Source organism: Panthera leo, chromosome A3 (genome assembly GCF_018350215.1).
Source record: "Panthera leo isolate Ple1 chromosome A3, P.leo_Ple1_pat1.1, whole genome shotgun sequence".
NCBI classification, from domain to species: Eukaryota; Metazoa; Chordata; class Mammalia; order Carnivora; family Felidae; genus Panthera; species Panthera leo.
Window position 1 is genome coordinate 24905736 of NC_056681.1, and position 23944 is coordinate 24929679.

The 23944-nt window shown below is 39.9% G+C and overlaps 2 protein-coding genes across 3 annotated transcripts in view; one reads left to right on the forward strand and one right to left on the reverse strand.

Annotated features, from left to right (window-relative positions):
* LOC122215644 (agouti signaling protein) overlaps positions 1-5832 on the reverse strand; it is a 167404-nt gene extending 161572 nt beyond the window's left edge. Inside the window, exons 1-3 of the mRNA XM_042931196.1 lie at positions 5717-5832; positions 2961-3034; positions 2577-2704 (exon numbers count right to left, since the gene is read on the reverse strand). Of these exons, the coding sequence (XP_042787130.1) occupies positions 2577-2618 (42 nt within the window). The 5' untranslated portion in view covers positions 2619-2704; positions 2961-3034; positions 5717-5832. The remainder of the gene's footprint in view (positions 1-2576; positions 2705-2960; positions 3035-5716) is intronic.
* Positions 5381-23625, forward strand: EIF2S2 (eukaryotic translation initiation factor 2 subunit beta). 2 transcript variants are annotated; one of them, XM_042931195.1, is made up of 9 exons: positions 5381-5702; positions 11643-11820; positions 12980-13083; positions 16935-17070; positions 17703-17803; positions 18369-18517; positions 20501-20557; positions 22495-22580; positions 23156-23625. In XM_042931195.1, exons 2-9 carry the CDS (start codon positions 11643-11645, stop codon positions 23329-23331), a joined length of 987 nt encoding a protein of 328 aa, XP_042787129.1. In that variant the 5' UTR covers positions 5381-5702; the 3' UTR covers positions 23332-23625. The 2 variants fall into 2 exon arrangements, with proteins under 2 accessions (XP_042787129.1, XP_042787128.1); XM_042931194.1 differs by lacking the exon at positions 5381-5702 and adding an exon at positions 5909-6107.
* Positions 23626-23944: the final 319 nt, after the last annotated feature.

Below are 23944 nucleotides of genomic sequence, written 5' to 3' on the forward strand. Positions count from 1 at the left end.
AACTTCGGCTCGGGTTACGATCTCGCAGTTTGTGAGTTCGAGCCCCACATCAGGTTCTGTGCTGACAGCTCAGAGCTTGGAACCTGCTTCAGATTCTGTGTCTCCCTCTCTCTCTGCCCCTCCCCACCACTCAAAAATAAATAAACATTAAAAAAAGAAGATGTGGTATTTATCTGGAGTTAAAATAAATAAGTAAATAAATGAAGTTATAAATTAAGCTAAAAAAAAGATGACACAGTACATACATACAATGGAATATTAGCAATAAAAAGGAATGAGATCTTGCAGTTTGCAACAACACAGATGGCCCTAGAGGGTACAATGCCAAATGAAACAAGTCAGACAAAGAAAAAGACCATGTGATTTCACTCATATGTGGAATTTAAGAAACAAAACAAATGAAAAAACAAATAAAAAAGGAGACAAACACAAAAACAGACTTTTAAATATAGAGGACAAACTGGTGGTTGTGGGGAGGGGAGGTGGGTGAAACAGATAAAAGGGATTAAGAGAACACTTATTATGAGGAGCATTGAGTAATGTATAGAATTGTTGAATCATTACATTGTATACTGAAACTAACATAACACTGTATGTTAATTATATTTCAATAACATTAACAAAAAAGATTATTTCTCCTTTGGAAAGAAAAGAAAAGAAAAAAAAAAGAAAAGAAAAGAAAAGGAAAGGAAAGAAAGAAAAGGAAAGAAAACATGGATGTATCCAAGCTGAGGATTCTCTTTCTGGATTCCAGATGAACCATTTCAATTCTAACACACTCTTAAACATATCGCAACATAGTTGATTTTTATTATGTTAGCTTCAGTATTTTTTTTATTTTTTAATTTATTGTTTATTTTTTAAAATTTACATCCAAATTAGTTAGCATATAGTGCAACAATGATTTCAGGAGTAGATTCCTTAGTGCCCCTTACCCATTTAGCCCATTCCCCCTCCCACAACCCCTCCAGTAACCCTCAGTTTGTTCTCCATATTTATGCATCTCTTCTGTTTTGCCCCCCTCCCTGTTTTTATATTATTTTTGTTTCCCTTCCCTTATGTTCATCTGTTTTGTCTCTTAAAGTCCTCATATGAGTGGTCATATGATGTTTGTCTTTCTCTGACTGACTAATTTCACTTAGCATAATACCCTCCAGTTCCATCCAAGTTTCAGTATTTTTTTAATCATTTATTGTTAAATAAAGGCTCCAACTTCAACTATATCACTATAAGCAATCATGTTAAAATTTCAATACTATTGGATTTTCATCCATCAATTCAACAAATTATCCTCAAGGAATTTATATATACTCTAGAAGTGAAGTGAGATTATGAAAATCACAAGTAAACAACTGACCAATAAACTAAACAAATTATGGTAAGTGTTATAAAGGAAAAGGTCAAGAGGAGAATGTAGTATCCAAGAAAGTCACCTGGACTAAACTAGTGGCAGTGGAGATAGAAGTGGTTGGATTTCAGATTTATTTTGGACACAGAATCAACAAGACTTGATAATGAATTGGATGAAGAGGGCAAGGAAAAGGAAGGAAGTGAGTTAACTAGCATCTGGGTAGAGAGCAGTGCCCTTAATTTATGAGATGAGGAAGACATGTAGCAGAAAATACCCAGAATTCTGTTTTAAACACAGTAACTTTGAGATCTCTCTGAGACAAACAAACATAGAAAAAGTAGGTACTTGGGTATCTGCGGCTGGAACTCAGTGGAGAGGTTTGGGTTGGAAATATGAATTTAGGAATCATTAACATAATGACAGTATTTAGAGATGTATTTTCATTAAACTACAGCCTGGTTAACTTTCTTAGAATTGATAATTCCTAAATCTCCTCAGTGACACATTATTTTACAAGTCATTTTTATATATGGTTAACTAATTAATAATTCATTTCTACTAATTTAGTTCCTAAAGGTTAATTCTATTCAAGACTTCCTTGCAGGGAGCCTCACTATGCCTTCTGCCTACTACAGCAACCCAAAGATTAATTTAATTTCAGAGTTGCCAGATGCTTTTTATTAATATCTCAGTGACTGTTCTCTTTCTTCACCAAGCTAACTCTTAAAAAACTCCACATAATGTGCAAATAGATGAAAGGGTTGCATAGGTTTGGATTTCTATATGGATTAGAATATCTTATGTTTTCTGTAAATTAAGTATCACCTACAAGGATATATGGGCTTGCTTACCAAGTAGAAGGAGTACAGGATTAAGAATCATGAGCTCTGGGTTGCGGTTCAAATACTATCACTGTTAAATTTTCTTTAAGTCATAGCCTCTATAGGCCTGCTATTTTATGGGCCAAGTGAAGAGACTGTGGATTATTTTAAAGTTTATTTTATTCATTTATTTTCAGAGAGAGAGAGAGAGAGAGAGAATCTCAAGCAGGTTCTGCACTGCCAGTGTGGAGCCCAAAGCGGAGCTTGAACCCATGAACCACGACAGCCAAAATTAAGAGTCGGATGCTTAACCAACTGAGCCACCCAGGTGCCCCAACACTATGGATTATTTTAAAGCCTATGAAAACATAAAATTTTGTATATACTTGAAGGATTATCATTACCTTTATATTGAGTAGCTGGAGATCTGGAGTGGTACTGAGCATCAAGAATGGCCCAGAGTGAATATACCAATAGTCTATTTCTGGATTTCTCACTATTCGTTGTGGACTCCATAACTTGGCTTCTGTATCTATAAAACAGAAAAATCACAACGATTTCCCTCACTGTAATGAGAAGAAAATTAATAAATGTCTATATATTTTGCAGAGATTCTTAGATGAAAGAGGTTAGGAAGACACAAGTGATTATTTGTGTTGATACTCTTATTAGCTTACTCTAAGTAGGATCTATCTCTTCGAAAACCTGGAAAAGCTTAGCTGCCATTACTTTGTGATTTTTGTCAGCTCCCCAGGGAATCTTGGCTTTCCTGAAAAACAAGCTATTACCTTGGGGGATACCTGAAATCTCTGAAGAGTCTCTTGCAAGTTGCCAGCTCAGGGAGGTCAGATTTGGGACCACGCTGTAATGGAAAAGAAATCTTTTCAGAAAAGTGGTCAAGACTATTTGCTAAGCATACTAGCATTTCCCAAACATGGATCAGAGGTCCTATGAGGCCTCATTAAGACTTTTTGTGTCTTTGTTAGTGTGAACTGAATAACTGAAGGGTGATTTCCTAAGAGCTCCTCTCCACTTTGATCACTTCTCTGTTTTTCCCCCACTTCCTTTGTCTATGCTTTGTCTCAGTCTTCATTTTTCTAGTTGAATAGGCTTTCCAAAACCTAAGGCACACTGTTTCTCTCTCTTTTCAAGATCTCCCCATTCAAAATGGTTTGGGGATTTTCATGCCCCAAATGTTTGTTACCTCTCAAAGACCCAGGAGGAGATAAATGGTAGACACCAGTGGCTCTCAACCACAGGTGATTTGGTAATGTCTGGAGACATTTTTGGTTGTCACAACTAGGGGAAGGGTGCCACTGACACGATGGAGGCCAGGAATGCTGGTAAACATCCTATTATGCACAGAACTCCCAACAACAAAGAATTATCTGGCCCTAAGGAGGCTGCAGTGCCTCCTCAGTCATCTTCAGCTACTGCAGCCTCCACAGGGATGCCGATTCTCAGGATGGTAAAGGGGCAGCTGCTGACATCAGATTGTCTGGACTTGGATCCCCCAGGTTCCCTCTTTTGCTGGCTGTGATTTTGGACTAATCACTCAGTGCCATGAAAGCACAGTTTCCTCATTCAGAAAAAGGGGCTAATAAAGTGTTCTCATAAGCTGTAAACTCCTTAGAGGCAGTGACCTAATTTTACCTGCCAAGCTTAGATTAGGGACTAGTATCCGACGCAGAGTACTAAATGTCTATGGATTGTCTCACATAGTTGTTTTGAGGCCTCAAGTAGAACACATATATTAAGTGATATGAAACACAGTGAAAAGGAGAAAAGCAGCCCCTGATAGTGGGAATTAGGCTGGTTCCATAAACTGGGATGTGCTGCCCCGTTGAACATAAACAATTTTATAGGACACCAAAATCGGACAAAGCCACTCTGGTCAGGATGAATTAAAACAAAAACAAAACCACTCCATAATCATGTCTAAATACAAACAAGCAAACAAACAAAGAACGTTGTCCCAATCACATATGCACACAAAAAACAAATCTCCCTGTCTTGGCTAACAGGAGGGACTGCTTCATAACCAATCATAGTTTTAGCTTCTCTTGGCTCTTCTCCCTTTTTAAATAAGAATTATTAAAATACCCCATCATAGAATTACCACCACCTCAAAACAGTAACCAATCTAGACAGAAGGCCTGCTTCCTTGAAACACTCCTTGAAGTTACCTAACACAAGCCCATATATAAATTTTTTTTCCCGGGACCTTCTTCCTGAGTGTCCCCATCCTTCCTGGTGTGTCTCCCTCCTCTCAAGGAGACAATAAGCCCAATTTTGTTCAACGATAGCTGTGTTCTCAGTGGTCTTTGGCTGGAGGGCACTGACAATGGTGAGAGCTCCTTACAAGGTAACCACTTTTAGAGCACCTGGGTGGCTCAGTCGCTTGAGCCTCTGACTTTTGATTTTGGCCCAGGTCACAAACTCACAGTTGGTGGGCTCAAGCGCCTGGTCAGGCTCCACACTGGGAGCATGCCTGGAGCTCTCTTTTCTTTCTCTCTCTCCCCTGGGCCCCTCCCCTGCTCATTCTTTCCCTCGCTCAAAATAAATAAATAAATAAACAGGGTTGTTGTTGTTGTTGTTGTTGTTGTTGTTTTGCTATTATTATGCCTCAAGGGGAATTGCATGATGCACCCACAGCGTTCAAGCAGGGATTTCATAAACAAGTATTTTCAGGCTTCCTGACAGACTGCTAGCAGACTGTTTCTTTTAGGGGACATCTTCTCTCAAGACTACATGAGGAGAGACTTGGTTTTGGACCTCCCAAGTTGAAATCTAGCCTGTTGTTAGGTTAAATTTCTCCTTAAGCAGGGACGCCTCTCAGTCGGTTAAGTCTCCACTCTTGGTTTCAGCTCAGGTCATGATCTCACAGTTCGTGGGTTCGGAGCCCCACGGTGGGACCCACGCTATCAGCACGAAGTCTGGTTGGGATTCTCTCTATGCCCCTCTGCCCCATCCCCGCTCATGTTCTCCTCTCTCTCTCAAAATAAATAAACTTAAAAGAAATCCCACTAAGTAAAACCTCTTAAATTAAAAAAAAAAAAAAAGTCTATTCATTTTTGAGAGAGAGAGAGAGAGAGAGAGAGAGAGAGAGAGAGAGGCAGCGCGCGAGCAGGGGAGCGGCAGGGAGAGAGGGAAACACAGAATCCCAAGCGGGCTCCAGGCTCTTAACTGTCAGCACAGAGCCCCCATGTGGGGCTGGAACCCGCTAACCACGACTTCGTGACCGGACCCAAGGCCCACGGACCCAAGTCCCACGCTTTACCGAGTGAGCCTCCCAGGCGCCCCTAGTAAAAGCTCCTAAGTGAGGTGCGCGCCTCTAGCACCAATGAGTCCCTCAAACGTTAGAACACCTCGAGGGCGCATAGTGGAGGTAGTAGCAAGGGAACTAAAACCCTAACGGGCTCATATTATTGAGCTCTCACCTCCTACCCTAACCTAGGATAAATGGCCCCGAATTCACTTGACAAGCCGTGCAGAACATCGCAGAAACCTCTGCGCTGCGAAAGACTAAGGTAAGAGCAGCCACCTGCAAGAACCAATCTCCCGGCAAGGTTCCTCAGACGTAGCAAAAGCGCACGGATCGCGGGACTGCCGCGCCTCAAGTGCCCGCCTCTTCCAGGCGGACTACAAGTCCCGGCTTGCCTGGCGCCACGCCGTCGCCTGGTAACTCGCGCCAGACGGAGCGCTCCAGGATGGCCCCGCCGCGCGCCTGCGCTTTGGCAGGTTCTGCGCAGGCGTATTTCCAACGCTTGGGAGGAGAGGGCGGGGTGTCGTTCCCTTTCGCTGATGCAAGAGCCTAGTGCGGCGGTGGGAGAAGTGTCGGCAGGAGCAACGCTGCCGCTGGGGCCTGGGGCTGACCCGTCCGACTTCCCGTCTGTGCCGAGCCCACTCGAGCTGCCGCCATGTCCGGGGATGAGGTGAGGGCCTGAGCCTGGCTCTAGGGCTAAGGACTGAGGCGGGGAGCCCAACCCACCCCAGTGTGGGAGACCGGGCCTGCGGCCTAGTAGCCGGCCGCCGCCATGTGGAGCAGCCGGGCCTAGGCGGCCGGGAGCGGTAGAGCCAGTGAGGACTTCGGAGCCGCGGGCCTGGCCGCGTCCGGCTCTCCTCAGGGCGGCGGCGCCGAGGCCTGCGTCCTTTGGTTGGCCGGCGTTTCCAGAATTGAGAGCTCGTTGAGTCGCCGTCCCAGAAGGGGGCTTGAATGCCCGGGTAATGCCCCGAAAGAACGAGATTGAGGCTGGCGACCCCTGCATTCTTTTCGGTTTGACACTGGGGCACCAACTCTCCTCGCTGGGCGCCAGGCGTGCTGAGAGGAGCCTTCCTCAGCTCCGGCGGAGCGCCCTCGTTGAAAACTTTGCAGGCTGGCTTGTCCTGGCCGGTGTCCGCCCTCATGCTCATAACGAGCATTATTTTTTAAAAAGACCGAGGGGAGAGGGAAGATAGGACGAGAGGAAAAGATCCTTCAGCCTCAGTAAGTGACTGACCTCGGAAAGTTTTAGGGCTGGAGTCCCTGAGCCTTCCTGAACGGAGAGTTCGGAGACGTGAGCGGGAAAATCCGGCTGCAAAGCTGGCTGGATCGTTTTCTCCCGTCGTGCTTGTACCTCAGCAAATTTTCTCAAATCCTTTTTAGCCAGGTTGGTTCCAGTTCACTTAAAATCAAACGGCTTATGATGAAATTTGATTTTAAGTACTGTCAGTAGGTATTGATCAACCCTGGGGGGGAAAGCTACGGCTTACCGGCCAGGTCTCCCCGCCAAAAGCAATGCTCTTGAATTTATAATTCACTTTGTAAATATTGGGGTGCTTGGCCTCTAGCGCCTTGGAGAGGAGTTAGAGGAAAAAATCGAGGCTGCTTCGAGCGTTGGTGTTTTAGGTAGACCCTGAACGATGCTGAGAATTTCCACAAGTAGTGGAAAGGCCTGATCACAGGGTAAAGGAGTGGTTGAGAAGGCAAGTACATGTAATCACAGAAAGAACATTCTGCAATTTGGTTAAGGTTGATCCCCTTGAAATATAGTGGTGGCTAATTCACAGAAGGATTTGAAGACCAAAATAAGGAATTTTGATTTTATTCTGGAGGAGACTCCAATCTCACATTTGATTTTCCCAAAAACCTTGTAAGATTGTATCGTTGTTATGCCCATTTTAGAGATGAGAGAACAGAGGCTTAGAGAGTTGTATGATGTCCATGATTAAATAGTAACTGGTGGAACCAGTAGTAGAATTCCAGATCTATGCAATATTACCTCCATCTAGATAACTAACAGGCTCTTGGTCTGTTAGGAGAGAAACTGAGAGTCTAAATGAAGTAGGTGGTTCTTGCTTGGAGGTCATGCTCTGACTACTTTATTTCAAAAGTTCTGAGAGTAGCAGCGTCATGCTTTTTTTCTACCCATATTCTAAGCTTCTCATAACCTTTAACAGAGTGCCTGTGTAGTACTGTGGGGTACTATTCTGTGCATGGGTTTTATGGTAAAGTACTCACAAGTGTTGTAAGGGAGGTAGATCAACTAGTTGTTACAGGAGGTAGAAGAAATAGGGCCATTTCAACATAGCGAGTTGGGGAGCTGGAGGATTCAGCGTTAACAGTGGGATCGGGTTTTGAAGGAAGTTGGAATGTGAATACATTATTGAAGGGTGAACAGGATTTTATCAAGCAGAAATGGCAGAACCAGCATTCCTACAGAAGGCTTTGGAAGCCAATAAAGTATTAAGCAGCTTAGCAACTTCATAGGTCTGCCAGTCCAACTACATTTTATAGGCAGGAAACAAGGGCGTAGGGAGGTTAACTTGCCCAAGATCACACAGCAAGTTAGTGGGACTAGAACCTCTCAGCCTTTGGCTTCCGCTCTGGAAGTATGTGCAGGATCTGATTCCTCTAGTACTGACGACTAGATAAATACTCTTAGACTAGCCCTTAACTTTGGACTACTTTACAGACTTGTGAGGATCAGGTTAAAATTTGTACATGGAAATGATTTATAACTGCCAGGGACTCCCCAAGAGTAGAATTCCTGGGCTAGGATAGAGGGTTAAAGAACCTACTATTAAAATTTTTTTTCCTCTTTTCTTCACATTTCTTTTTCTTTAAACACTTTATTGATGTATAATTGACATAAAACAAACTGCACACGTTTCTTTTTAAGCCTGGTAATTAAGCCAGAAACTCACTGATATATAACCTTTACCCTGGTAAAGCAGTGTTCTAGAATTATGGGGTGCTACCTAGTAAGGAAAAATTCCCTAATCTGCAGGCATTCATTGTTTTTCAGACCTTTTTTTTAAAAAGTGCTGTCAGTAGCAAAGATTACTGCTTATTAGTAGGCCCCATTCACAAAGTATCAGAACCATTGGGTTTTCACACAACATGGTAGGATGTTTTTACAAAAGAAGCTTTAAACTAAAAAAAAAAAAAGTTTCTGATTAAAAATGGATGTGTGTTGTACAAAGTTTACAAAACAGAAGAATACAAAAAATGAAAATTTTCCAGGATCCTGTCACACAGACATGACAGTGCTTAGCTTTTGTTCTCACCTTGTTTCTCTAGGTTCTTTTGTAACTAACATTTGTCTCCTGGGTGTGATGTGGTCATAAAGTTAGCATCTTGGGTAAATTCTGTTGGCTGAGAGTAGGTTACCACTTTCATGAAGCATTTTAGGCTATTATCAGCGTAAATTTTTGCTGGTATCCCTTTTCCTCACCTCCAGCCCAACCCAGGAAGTTGCAAGTAGGAAACTTTTTGAAAGCTTCGTTGTGGGCTTAAAAAAAAACAAAAAACTCAAGAGATTCTGTGGTTTTCCATAAGTGCACTGTCAGCAACTATTTGCTGCTCAAAGCCAAACTAGTCTCATAAAACATTTTGAATGTAATAATTTGTAAGTCAGACATGAAAATCTTAAAGAAAAAAAAAAAAACAAAGACTTTTTCACTTCAGGGCTGACCTGGCCTTATATTTTGGGGTAGTCCTTCTCTGGGCACTACTTTGGAATCCCTAGTTTCCTTATTTTTAAAATCGACTTTGCTAGGTGGTGGGAGTATAATGAGGCAATGAGTATGTGTCTTAAACATCCAGAGACAGTAATTGAGAGAGATGTTAATTATTTCAGTGTATAATTTCCTGTATGTTTATTACTCTTTACAAGGCTACAACCAGACTGTTTCCCTGTAGACTTAAGTACAAATGTTTTTCATAGGATAAGAAAACTGTAAGGCTGCACTGATTTGAGAATCCCTCAAATCTTTGGTCTATTTTGTTGGATAATAAAGGCTAATTAATATTCCAGAGAACTTGATACTTGAAAAAAATGCAGTAAATTGTAAGCCCTGCCAGACATCCAAATTTTTAGTGCCTAGATTGCTGTCCTTTTGCCAAACCTCCATATTTCAGTAATGAGGATAAACTAGATAACCTCCCTGGAATAGATTGCAACACTCCATGTAGGGTGACTCAAGGCCTGATGGATCAGCAGTGGGGAACTTCCTCCTGTTCTGTCTTCTTCTTTCTTTTTTTTTTTTTTTTTTTTTTTTTTTTTCAAAGTTTAATCAGTAATGTCCTTCAGACTGACTGCATTTCAGAATTATTCATTTGCTATACAATTAAATCTTTTGTGAAAGTAAAAGAGGAAGTCTTTGAAAGAAGGCTGTATCAATTTCCAGAATGTCTTGAAGATCCTTCTCTATTGGGTGAAGACAGTAACTACCCTACCTTATTACAGACCTTAGTTTGATTTCAGTGTAGCTCAATTTCTCTAATGTACTTGGGTACATTAGAATCAGTTTTTGGGATTTTGAGTTTTATGATGTCTTAGAAATTTGATCACCCTAAATTGATGAAATTTGAGTGATAGGAATCAAGAGATACCATGCTTTGTGAACCATGAAGCGTTGTATAAATTCTAATAATTGCTAACATTTATTGAGTACTTTTGTGTCAGGCACTGTGCCAAGTGTTTAAATATATATGAACATATTTACGTAAATTTGTGAGGTTCGGTTTTGCTTCTGCTACTGATTTCCATTTTACATCTGAAGCATGGAGAGGTCAAGAACTTACCTGGAGTAACACAAGTACCAGTGAGAGTCAGGATTTTAATTCAATCAGTTGGACTCCAGACCTGTGCGTTTGTTTAGAGAGGTGGGGGAGGGACAGAGAAAGCAGGCTCCACACTGTCAGCATGGAGCGGGGCTCTAATTCATGAACAGTGAGATCGGGACCTGAGTCCGAAATCAAGAGTCAGACGTGCAACTGACTGAGCCACTCAGGCACCCCCCAAACCTGTGCTTTTAAATACTTCACTAAACTGTTCCAGAAGCTCATTGGGCAAAATGCTAAATTTAAGCATGGTAGAATTTGGACAAAGATTGGTAAGGGACTTAGAGAAAAATTATTTGGGATTTGAATCCAATTCTACTTGACTTCAAAGACCTCTTTCCACTCTACCAGGCATCTCCCCTATATGTTCTTAAACTGTTGTGTCTAAAATAATGATCTGTATTTTTTCCCAAGTGATCAGTGTACACAAATCATCTAAAACAAGTTATAAATTAGTTTTTCACTTATTCTCTAGTAGACATTAGATTTAAAATGACCTAAGAAAACTTTGAATGTTCTAGAAACAAAAAGCAAAGTAAAAGGTTGTGTGGAAGTTTTTCTTACTCAGAGATTAGCTATAGGAAAGGCTGCTGATGGATTTTTATAAAGGTTTATCTGAACTTGGAGGGGAAAATAGTTTTTTTTTAAATCAGGTCAAGTCTGGTATAGCAACCCCAGGTTACAGCCTTAAATAAAACATATATAACCTGCCTAGGCATTGGTTTTCTTCTCCAAAAAATGGGGGGCATAGAATAGGTTATTTCTACGGTCCCTTCCCTAAGTTCCATGATGCATTTATAGTCTCCAAATTTGCTCATGAATTTTAAAAGTGAAGTTACTGTATCTTGTGACAGTTTACGTATTTAAAGGCAGGTGCACATGTTTCAGAATCCCACCTCCACCCCTATTTAATAATACAAGGAAGGTTGGATGGACTTTGTGTGTGTAAAATCCTTTTTGGTACTTAAATGCACCATATACTGTTTTACTTCTAAGCATATACCCTTTAAGAATACAGCATGTTCCAGGGCTCCTGGGTGGCTCAGTCAGTTAAATGTCCGACTTCGGCTCAGGTCATGATCTCACAGCTCGTGAGTTCGAGCCCCATGTCGGGCTCTGTGCTGACAGCTCAGAGCCTGGAGCCTGCTTCAGATTCTCTCTCCCTCTCTCTGCCCCTCCCCCCCGCGCGCTCTCGCTCTCCCCTCTCCCCTCTCCCCTCTCCCCTCTCCCCTCTCCCCTCTCCCTCTCTCAAAAATAAATAAACATTTTAAAAAGTTTAAAAAAAAGAAAATACAACATGTTTGGAATGTATCATTAAAAAAACAATCATTTAGTTCCTTTTTCTTTATTGTCTTTTAAACAGATGATTTTTGATCCTACTATGAGCAAGAAGAAAAAGAAGAAGAAGAAGCCTTTTATGTTAGATGAGGAAGGGGATGCCCAGACAGAAGAAACCCAGCCCTCAGAAACAAAAGAAGTAGAACCAGAGCCCACTGAGGACAGAGATGTAGAAGCCGATGAAGAGGACAGTAGGAAAAAAGGTAGGTGGTAGATATGAGTCACTGTTGTCTTTTGAGACCTGGTTCTCTTCCATCAGTGTCTTTTTTTTTTTTTTTTTTTTTTTACATACAGTGACCTCTCAGCCTGATAAGGTTGTTCCAGTGAAGTTGAGGCTATCACCAGGCCATGTACACTGGATCTTGCCAGATTTCTGATAAACTTGTTCCAGAGAAATTGCTACTGAATCCACAACTTGTAGAAATGACAAAACCTCATCATTCCAGGCCTGGTTTTTCCAGTCTAACTTGTCAAGTCTCTTCCCCAATTTTAATTGTGGTTGTATTTGAGTGTAGGCAAAAAGATTTAGGGCCTGATAGTTTTGTGTCTTAGCAAGTCTGAAAATGTATAGAAGAGATTAAAATTATAACCTAAAATGTTTGGATTTAGATATCAGCACTAGTTATTCCCTCTTGCACACTGACATAGACACCATTTGACTACTAGAAAGAAATGATTCTGTAAATAAAATTTACGCCTGCTGAACATAAGACACTGCTAGTAATGGGGACAACTGACATTTATTGAGCATTTACTATGTGCTAAGTAAGCATCTTGTACATGTTTAAAACAAACTTGAAAAGTAAATCATTCTCATAATAAGACAAAACAAATTCATAAATAGCTCCATGAAAAACTTTGTAGTAGAGGGATCCTAAAATATTCCTAGTGTACAAGAGGGCAGGGCAAATGAAAAACTGATTGAATAAACCCATTATTTACTCACTAATAATGGATAAAGTTTACTAAGAAGTGGAAATAATTAGTTGTGCTGGAATGAAGGATTAAAGTAAGGGAGATGAGAGGGTAGACAGAAATGGAGAGAGAAAACTAGAGAGCCTTGAAAATTGTGTTAGAACCCTGACTTTGCCTTGGGAACAATGAGGCACAATATGGTTAGATTACTAAGTAAATGTTCCCAACATGGTCCCCTAACCAGGTTTTTCCTACAGAGCTTTGACTTGACCTGCCATTGTGTTTTTCAGAATCATAATCTTTGTGGTTTTAGAGAGACCACTGTACTAATTAATACTCGATCTCTATTGTGATGACTAATTAATAGCTAAAATGTTGGTTTAACTCTGATGCTATGCCTTCTGCTAGTTATTAATAATTTTTAATCTCAATTGTCTGTCTTTTTAGATGCTTCTGATGATTTAGATGACTTGAACTTCTTTAATCAGAAGAAAAAGAAGAAAAAAACAAAAAAGATATTTGATATTGATGAAGCTGAAGAAGGTGTAAAGGTAGTATTGCTTTCTTATTGAAGGTAAAATTTGACCTCTCGAAAGGTTGTTAATGACTGATGTTTCCCTCCCTTTGTCTTGTCTCTTACCAGCTTTGCTTTTGTTATTAAGTACTTGAACCACTGTTGAGGTCATTTTCTTGGGATTTGGTCTGACTAGGTGTCTTAAAGGGATTATGGTTTAAAGGAATATAAATTTAGGTTTTTACACATTGTATTGTGTGCCATTAAGATGGTTACAAGCCCCTTGTCATTAACCACACTGAAATTGGCTAAGGAAGAGATATTTCTGTAAGAGAAATCCTATGGAGTATCTATTCCTATGGTTTCTTCTGTTAAACTTTTGGTAGCATGTTGAAGATACACAAACTTATATGTGTGCCTCTGAGCAGCAAAAAATGAACCCCAGCTTGTGATGGTTGGTGGCTGATGATCATATGGCCTATAGGAGAACAGGAGCACTGAGCCTGGTTTTATGGGGTTCTCTGATCTTGTAGGGACAGGAGGCCCTATAATTGTCTTGTTACTGGATCAGTTTCCAATGTAAATACTTCAAAACTCTTTTGAACAGGGATAGGTAAATGTATGAGTAGGGGGGTAAATAAGAGGGTGGATCAGGAAGGAGATGAAAGTCTGTTATTCCTTCACTTAGAGCTACTATTTTATTTCCTTCTTTCCTTCCTTCCTTCCTTCCTTCCTTCCTTCGAGAGAGAGAGGGCAAAGAGAGAGAGAATCTTAAGCAGGCTCCATGCCCAACATGGAGCCCAGTGTGGGGCTCAGTTTCACAACTCTGAGATCATGACCTGAACCAAAATTAAGAGGCACCCCTGGAGCTACTATTTTAGACTGTTCAGGAATCTTGAGCAGAGTCCACACATCTATTTAAAAAAATTCCAGGATAGTAGCAATTTTATGTATATACAAGTGAGAAGGAGCAAGCATGAGAACACATGCACATGTACTAAGTGTCCTATTTTATGCCTTCTACCCCAATTTTTCTTTGGTTTGCTTGAACTGAAGTAAATAAGGTGTATCCCACATGTAACAAAGAAATGTATACAGTAATTCATTCAGTTTTAGAAATAGTGCCATAATATTGATAACTTGGTTAGTTCAGCAAATATGCATTGGTAATTACAGGGAGTCAGGCTAATTGCTAGAGTACTGAAATGAACAAGATATTTTTCCTGTTTTCAGAGATTATTTTAGTTCAGGGATAATTTAGAGTCCTTTAGAACAAGATGATTTTACCTGGATTCATCTATTCTCTCCCTGTCTGGGGATTCTCTTCTCTTCCTACTATTGTAAGGAAATTGAGAAAGAAATGTTCAGATTATACTGAATAAATGAGGTTTAAATATCCTGGGTATCAAGGTGACATATCAGAAATGTGCTACAGAAGGTCTTGGTTAACAAGATTTTTTTGGAGGCATTTCCTCTAGTAGCTTTTGTCCTGAAGAATTGCTTATGAGCTCTATTCTTACTAAGTGCTTGAATACAATTTTCTCTGCTATTGACAAGTCCTAAACATAAGAGCTTGTTTAAAAGTATCCTCATCAGGCCGTCAAACACTAAAGTGTTTTTAAGATATTGGGTTACTCTTCTGAATTTTTAGACTATCACATGACTTTAGAAAAATACTGAGAAACACTGCCATTTTCTGTGTTTCACTGGGTCTTAGCCTCAGTTTGGAAGTAGATCTTACTGGGATGAAATAAATAATAGTATAAGACTAGAAATTGGCTATTGTGTGCTAACTTATGTCAGCATATCCAAGTTTCTCATTTACTGACTGTCATCTCAGAGACTAAGTTAGTATCTGCTTTCTTGTTTATGTGTTATCCAGCTAATACATATGGGCTGATTTGGTCTTTGATGGCCAAATGTGGCATTGAAACTACACAGCTGGGGAAAAAACCCAGCAAACTACACAGCTGGATTTGGAATCTCAAGGCTGAGCTTCATTTATTTCCAGTTCTTGCAGCTTTTCTGTGAAGATTTATGAAACTATAGTAGCTAATGTCAGTAATTCAGGATGCAGGCACACAAAAATAGATGATGATAGGTAATATCGACAGCATACTTCATGGTAGGAAGCAGGACAAGCTGGTGAAAGGACAGAGGAGATTAGAAGGCTGGAGACAGAGACTGGCCCTTTCTGGGGTGTATATGTCTCATTTCTAGTGCCGTATTTACCTCCATAACTATTGCAGCCAATCTTCGGATAAGTTTTACCTTGTCTCCTTCCATTCATCAGGTGACCCTAATTCTCTGGGTTCTGTCTTTTCCCTCTTTCATGGTGTCATCTATTGAAATGATGCCCAAAGACCTCTTCACAGGTTGGTGCCAGGCTGACTGTGGTATAATGAAAATAAATATTTGGTCTTTGTTCCCAGTTCTTGGCACACAGCTCCTAAAACGCTTGTCATCTCTGCAGTGACAAAAGTGTCTTTTGAGATGACTAGTGGCTAGGAGTTCATGGATAGCTTCAGGATGGGGGCTGGTTGTCAGAAAGATCAAGCCATGATTAGAGAATTGGAAATTTCACACACACACCTACTCCTCCAGGAAAAGGGGCTGGAGATGAGTCAGTCACCAGTGGACAATGATTTAATTAATCCTGCCTACATAATAAAACTTCCATAAAAACCCTTCAACAGTGGGGGTTGGAGAGCATCAGGGTTAATGGACACATGGGCTGTTGGGAGAATGATATAACCAGGGAAGGTTCTGCACCTGTCTCCCTCCCTGCTTTTCTTGCTCTGTGCACTTTTCCATTTGGCTGTTACTGAATTATATCCTTTATAATAAACTGGTAATGGTTATGTGAAGTGCTTTTCTGGATTCTGTGAGTCATAGCAAATTATTAAATGGGGTGGAGGGGTGTTGTAAATTTGTAGTCTTGTCAGACTATGTGGGTAAAACATGGGGACCCTATCCTTGCATTGGCCTCTGAAGTAAGGACAGTCTTGGACTGAGCCATTAAACCTATGGAGTCTTATCATTGAGCCCGTATAGTGTCAGAATTGAATTGAATCATAGGCCACCTAGTTAATGTCAGAGAGTTGGAGAATTACTGTGGAAAACAGTATGTATTTGGTGTTAGGAGGAAAAAAACCCCTCCCAGTGATTGCATCAAAATACTTAGAAACTTCCTTAATATACTCCTGAATACTCCTTTTCCTGCTAAAGATTGTTAATCAGAAGATTAGGAGTCTGTTAAAGATTCTCAGGTGTTTATGACAGTGGCCTGGTTTGGAAATATGGGCAATAATTGTAAGATCTCCAGGCTGATGGATAAAAGAAAGGAAAAGGTCCCACAAAAGTGTCTTAAAGAGGGGTGCCTGGCTGGCTCAGTCAGAAAAACATGTGACTCTTCAACTCGGGGTTGTGAATTCAAGGCCCACGTTGGGCGTGGAGCCAACTTTTAAAAAAGTGTCTTAGACAATTTCTAGTTTAAATGACAAAGACTCTGAGCCAGCTTGGCCCACCTGTGAGGGACATTTCTTTTTATTATTTTTTTTAATGTTTTTATTTATGTTTGAGACAGAGACAGAGCATGAGCAGGGCAGGGGCAGAGACAGAGGGAGACACAGAATCTGAAGCAGGCTCCAGGCTCTGAGCTGCCAGCACAGAGCCCAATGCGGGGCTCGAACTCACGGACTGTGATATCATGACCTGAGCTGAAGTTGGACGCTTAACCAATTGAGCCACCCAGGCGCCCCAAGACATTTCTTATCTATTACTTCAGTTGTGAATATTTTATTTTTTCCTCCAAAATGATGCCAGCCCGTATCATTTAAAAAAATAGTCCTAGTATCAAAATGTTGAGACTCTTACTTAATTTCTCAGGATCTTAAGATTGAAAGTGATATCCAAGAAGCAGCTGAACCAGAGGATGACCTTGACATTATGCTTGGCAATAAAAAGAAGAAAAAGAAGAATGTTAAGTTCCCAGATGAGGATGAAATACTAGAGAAAGATGAAGGTAATGTTGGGGCTCAGCAGCTCATTTCTGTTCTACTCAAGACTTTAACCTAGTGTCTTGGTCCCTTTTTATTATTTCCTGTTCCTTCCACTGCCTGGAAGCTAAAAGGAAAGAGTATCTAACTTGATAATGACTGTTAAAGATTTCATGGGGGAAGAATTTGGTAGTTGTGATTACAATGAAGACATGCTGATTAGGACTATTGGGAAAATCACTGTAACTGGATTTTAAATAGTTTAAAAATTACTATTTTTTGTTAAAAGTGCTGTTTTATTAATTCTAAGTACTAAAGTCTTTAGAGAACTTGAGTATAGTCAGCAGATGGGTTTTTACTTCAGAACAGCTGGACTTTTTTCCTCTCGTTATCCTAGTGCGTTATTTTCTCTTGTGTTTGTTATATCAGGAAATAATTTGGTATGTCTGTTATCACAAATTCTAATTGGAGTGGTCTGTTAATGAAAGTTGTAACATCCCTGTCTTTAAGAAATGACAGGTTGTTTCTAATCCTTGATGCTTTTATGCTTTCTGTGGGACGGAAGACAAATGTCTTTGAAGCTTTCATTTCTCTAGATCTGTCCCCCCTCACTTTGTTACTGCCTACCCCTCATTCTTACAGTCTTTGTTATCTATAGCTTTAGAAGATGAAGACAGCAAAAAAGATGATGGTATCTCCTTCAGTAACCAGACAGGCCCTGCTTGGGCAGGCTCAGAAAGAGACTACACATATGAGGAGGTAAGACAAATTCTGTTAAGAAAAAGAGCTAAGATGTTACGAAGAGCAAGATATTTATACTGAATTGGAAGGGCCGTTGAAGAACAGACAGTGAAAACAGACCTAGAGAGGTCACACAATTAGTGCACAGTGTTGCCTGATGCCCTCATATGGGGCAGCTACCCAGAGTTTGGCAGTCATTATGGTATTCACTGTTCCAACTGAATCCAAGAACTTCTGAGGACATGGAGCCCCTTGGACTTGGGGGAAGAGTAAAGGAAGGGGTGACTAATTTTGGGGCCAGAGTAAGTCTGGAATTCACTTGTTGCAGCTTTCCTGAATCTTTTCTATATATCATACTCTCTCCCATAAAAGCCGCAGAATTAGTAGGGTCTCATTCATTCATTTAACTGTGAACAGGTTGTTGCTCAGCATCCATAAGGGATGAGTCTTGCTCTCATGTAGTGATAACGTGTGTGTGTTTAGTAAAAAGTGATGTTTGTTTTGAAGTAAAACAGTGACTCAAGTGGGAACTTTATATTCCTATTAATAAGCATGTACATGAATACCAATTGTTTCTCTATAGCTATTGAATCGAGTGTTCAACATCATGAGGGAAAAGAATCCAGATATGGTTGCTGGAGAGAAAAGGAAATTTGTCATGAAACCTCCACAGGTTGTCCGAGTAGGAACAAAGAAAACCTCTTTTGTCAACTTTACAGATATCTGTAAACTGTAAGTTGGTTAATGGAGAGTCTCCACCCCAAATACCAGATTCTCAGAGGAGTATATGTTAAATGTCTTTATTGTGCACTTTGTTGCAGGTAGAAAGAATGTCGGGGTTGGTTTGAGGGAGGTCACCATTCAAGTCTGTCCTATCCGTAGATATTTCAATTCATAGGTCTCAGGGCTTGTTTTATTAGGCATCCAGAGGTGAGAGACCCATGAGAGTGGATCCTAACTATATATAGACTGAAAAGGGAGGAGGCTGAATGTAGTCCTCAGACAGGAACCTGGGGAGCCCAGGGAGGTGGAAGGGCTCATCAGGCTGGGGTAGGCCTTACAAACAGGTGCAAGAATGAGCTCTGGGAAAGCAGCTGAATTTGATGTGCTTCTTTCTTGGATGGCCGTTGCCAAGACACGATCAGTGAGATTTTAGATTTCTTAATTACCATCACATTCCATGTGTATTTCAACGCCAGGTCACTGTCTGGGTCTGTCACTTCCCACAGCTCAACTGCATCTCTTCTGAGAGGCTTCTTAGGGCAACCAATCTTATCCATTTATTGTTTGTTATTCAGTTTCATAAATGATACATGCTTATTGCAGATAAAAGGCAAAACAATGATGGACAGAAAAGAGAATAATCTCTAAAAATTCTACCACCCGGAGATAATCACTGGTTTTCATTATATACATTACTTAAAAGATTTTAGACTTTTTTTGCTGATGACAACAGTAGTATATTTTTATTTTAGAAAGCTAGAAAACATAGACATGCAAGAAAATGAAAAATCATCTGTAAGTTCACCATTAAGAGATCATAGTTTAATACTTTTATGTTTAGCTAGTTTTGTGCATGTAGTTATTTTTAAATAAATTGGTGTCATACTGGTTTTTAATCTTTTTTTCTCTTAGTATATCACAAAACATTTACCCATGTCATTAAACTGTCTTCATAAATGTTTTTAGTAGCTACACAACATACTCTAACAGCTCTTAGGTGGATACAGTTGCTTCCGTGTTTCCATGATCAGCAAAGCTTCAGGAAACATTCTGATACATGTATCTTGACAATAACTCAGAATATAGCCTTAGGGCAAAAGTTCCCAAAATGGAATTGCTGAGTTAAAAAGAATGGATATTTTTTATGGCAAACATTGACAAATTGCTTTCTAATAAGCTTGTACCAATTTATACTCCCACTAGCAATGTAGGAGCTTACCTGTTTTGTTGTATTTTCACCAACCCTCACTACACTTTGGGAAAAAATAACTTTAAAATTGTAATAGTAGTACCTGGTTTGGAACAAGTTCAAACAATGCCAAGTGAATAGAATTAAAAGTTAAAATATTGACTGGCATTGCTCTGTACTTTTTCCTATGTGTACTTTTGTTGTTGTTGTTACATAGATAGAATGGATGTATCATTAACTTATTTAACAGCTCCCCAGTTGGTGAATATTTAAACTGTTACCAATTTTTCTACTGTTGTGCTACCATGAAATATTTCCCAATATGTTGTCCCCCCCTGCTTTCTTTTAATGAAAAATTTCAAATAGGAAATACATAGGGATTACCATAACAAACACCAAAGTGTCCATTGCCTGGGGTTGGTATATTTTGACACATTTGCTTCAGATCTTTTTCTTTAAAGAGGGCTGTAGAGTTAAAATTACCGACATCTTTGTATCTCTTTATGATCCCTTCATTTTCCTTCTCAGAAAAAGATGTTAACCTCTAAAGTTGGTGTTTACTTTCCTGTCCATGTTTCCAGACATTTTTTCATATATCTGTATTTATAAATAACATGTTGTATGGGCTTTTAAATATAAATAAATGGTATCCTATATATCTTTATTTCAGCGTTTGATGAACTGGTCACTAAAATTCACTGAATAGTTAGGTAATCAGATTAAAACAGTGAACAGGATGGTGTTTTAGACATTTGGTTCCATTTCCAATGAGATAAGGTTTATATATTCCATTTTCTTTTTAGATTACATCGTCAGCCCAAACATCTCCTTGCATTTTTATTGGCTGAATTGGGTACAAGGTAAGAAACTATATTCACATTTATATACAGTTATATATATAGTAGTACTGGATGTTTCAGAGGAACTTCTCCTAACTTGAAAAGGATACATAACACCCTTAGAACATTCACCTGATAATCAGAGGAAATTTTAGGCCGGTGAGGGAAATGATTTCTGAGAGCTTGGCTGCTGAGGAATAGAGAACAGTTTTCAGTGGCTCATCTGTACAGGCCTGCTGGTATTCCTGTCATTAACTGGAATTCTTGGGTCTTTTTATGGAGCAAATATTTTTGGAGGAAACGATTTTCTTAAATCAGAATTTATTTTTTAAATTGTTAATATGAAGAAATAGAGCTTTAGAAGTTGATGAGTGGCACAGGAGAAACACTGAAACAGAGCCTTAGTTAGTTATTTCCCTGTCTTCAGGGCTCACCTGTTGAAGGCACCAAGCCAGTCCCTCCCCATTCAGGGAGACCAGAATCCCTGGGAGGCCATCCCAATGAGTGTGACCATAAATACTAAAGATAAGTGATGTAGACTTAAGAGCAGTATGATAATAGCAACTCAAACATGCTCAGTACCTGCTGTGTGAGAGGCACTGTGCCAAGCACTTTTTTGAGTACTGTCTCAGTCTTTATAACAGTCTTATGAACTGTAAACAGAAATTAATAATACCGTCTTACAGGTTTGGAAACCGTTTCATTGAAGTTGTAGTTGGTCACATAGCTAGTTAATATCATAGCCAAGATGGCAAACTCAGCTCTGCCTGTCTCTGGAGCTTGAACTCTTAAAAGGCTTACAGAGATACCTAAGGTGTTCTGCTCTCTTCCTACTCAAAACTCTTCTTAAAACCGTTTGATGCAATTGGCTACACTTGCTCTGGGGTTAAGGAGTGGCTTACTTTGACTAGTGGTGGATACGTAGGCTCTGTTGTAGAATTGTGTTTTAAATGTAAATTTGTTACTTTATTTGTAACTTACATAAACTAATGCAGTAAAAGCTACCAGTGGTTTTCTTACTCAGAATAATTTTAGTTTTTGTAGAGGTGGGGTATTAAAACAAGTTGTGACCAGTGAACTTATGGTCAATGGGCTAAATATTATGGCGTTGTTGAGAAAATTCCATTTCTTTTGACAGTGAATGGAAAAAAACTCTTACATCGATCATTGGGATCACCGTAGCCTGGAGATTAAGGGTTACAATCTGTGGAGGATAATAAACCTTATAGTTAAAGGAGAATCACAGGAGAGGTTCTTACAAAAGGCAGTTTTATAATGAGATATAAAACAAATGTAAATTTAATGCTACCTGGCTGAATTTTGTTTCACTTTGTGATTTGTAATTTTTAACAAATGATGTCTAGCCCAGAGCTTTACCAAAAGTGCTTGTCAGCACCTTTTCAGAAAGTTTCTCTTTAAGCACCATTGACAATATGTGGCCTGTGAGTTCAACTGTACTTCTTTATTGGTAACTTTATATAGTTCACACATTCAATGTACAAATGGTTTTTAATATGTTGACATAGTTGAACCATTACCACGACCCATCTTAGAATATTTTCATCACCTATGTGACTGAATCAAAACATTTAGTGCTTAAAATTTTTAGAGATACAACTCCCTATTTTTATATTTATAGACCCCCTCACTGTCTAGTACATGGTATACATTCAGTAAAAGTGTTTTTCTTTGTTGGATGAATAAGCCATCACAGAATCAATTTGTTTTAGACTTAAAGGTTACTAGAGACTTGGTTGGTTGAAATTGGATTTAATGTTAGGAAATATGGGTAGGTCATCAGGCACCAACTACTTAAAAATAAATCTTGAGAAACCAGGTGGTATCGGACTGCTCTAGAACTTATGCCACTGAATATATTTTAAATTCATCAAGTGTATAAAGGTCCTTTGGTTCCTTACAGGAAACAATAATGGAAATATTTTTGCTTTCTCTCATAGTGGTTCTATAGATGGTAATAATCAACTTGTAATCAAAGGAAGATTCCAACAGAAACAGATAGAAAATGTTTTGAGAAGATATATCAGTAAGTACATAATTCCATAATCTCGCTCTGAAATGTTCTCATCAGGCTGCAGTATTTTGGGGATGAGGGAGAATGATAATGATGGGAAGGTGGGACAGCAAGGTGACTTCTTGGCAGCTGTGTAGCAGGGAGAAGGGTTTGGATTTTTCTTAAGGCGCAGCAGACCAAGGCTGCTGGTTGGTTGTAGGCTGAAGGCCAAGTCAGAGAAATCTGTTTGCATTCAGGCCTGGCCTGTCTTTATCATCTTCCTAATGACTTAAAGTTGGCAGGTCTGTTCCCACCTAGGTAACCTAGGAAGTTCTGAGTGGCTCTCCTGTAGACAGATCCAGGAGTGGCATCTGGCAAGCACCCCTACCTCCTTGGACATTTGGAGTCTTTCAGCCCATGATTTAGTGCCTGAAGTATCACAGCAAACACCTTGTGTCTTTACCCCTAGAATATCTAAGTTAAGCTAAAGTTTTCCTTGGTCTGGGTACCATTTGGGCTTATGTTGTTTTGTGTAGAGTATGTTTGAGAGAAGAAACTTCTGGCTCACTGCAGTCAACAGGTAATTCTGTATGTTGCTTTTTCTGCAGAGGAATACGTTACCTGTCACACGTGCCGATCACCGGACACAATCCTGCAAAAGGACACCCGACTCTATTTCTTACAGTGCGAAACTTGTCATTCTCGATGCTCTGTTGCCAGCATCAAGACCGGCTTTCAGGCTGTCACAGGCAAGCGAGCACAGCTCCGTGCCAAAGCTAACTAATTGGCTAACCACCACTGATTTTCAAAGTGTGTTGTGGAGATTTGGCTGGACAGGTTTACCATCAAAGTGGATATATCATTGTATTAAATACAAGATAGAAAAGCTGCCAAGTTTTTTGGCTTGTGGCTGGTTGGTCTGAAATCTTTGCAAGATGCCGATGCTCAAGCTGTTGACCTACTCATTGCCTACTTTAACAACTGTCAGAAAAACATGATGGGGTAAGGCGGTGCTTTTTTAAAATCGTTCATAGACTTATGTAAAATGCAAGATAAATTAAAGTTATTATAACAGTGATTCTTTCCACTTGGTTTGTCCTTCAGTTTTCTATAAAAACTGTGCTTAAAATGAATTTAGCAAAAACAGTTTATGCCTGGGCTCCGGTGAGGGCTTTATAGTCTCATCCTGTGAAACTGGAGATTGGTAGGTGCTTCAGCTGGGCAGCCATTTTTCTTCTCAACTTCTCTGGAGATAAAGCTTCACATGAGAGAGAGGGTGGCTGGAGCATGAGATCTGGGAGGACAGCCTGTTTTCAGTGTCAGGGGACGATTTCATAGATTTGAATTCTTTTCATTATGTGAGGATTATTGCTACCGCCTGACTGCCAAATCCTCCT

Coding starts and splice junctions, on each gene's coding strand:
- EIF2S2 (XM_042931194.1), top strand. Junction 17,804..18,368: donor GAGACTACACATATGAGGAG/GTAAGACAAATT, acceptor GTTTCTCTATAG/CTATTGAATCGAGTGTTCAA. Junction 20,558..22,494: donor TTGGCTGAATTGGGTACAAG/GTAAGAAACTAT, acceptor TTTCTCTCATAG/TGGTTCTATAGATGGTAATA.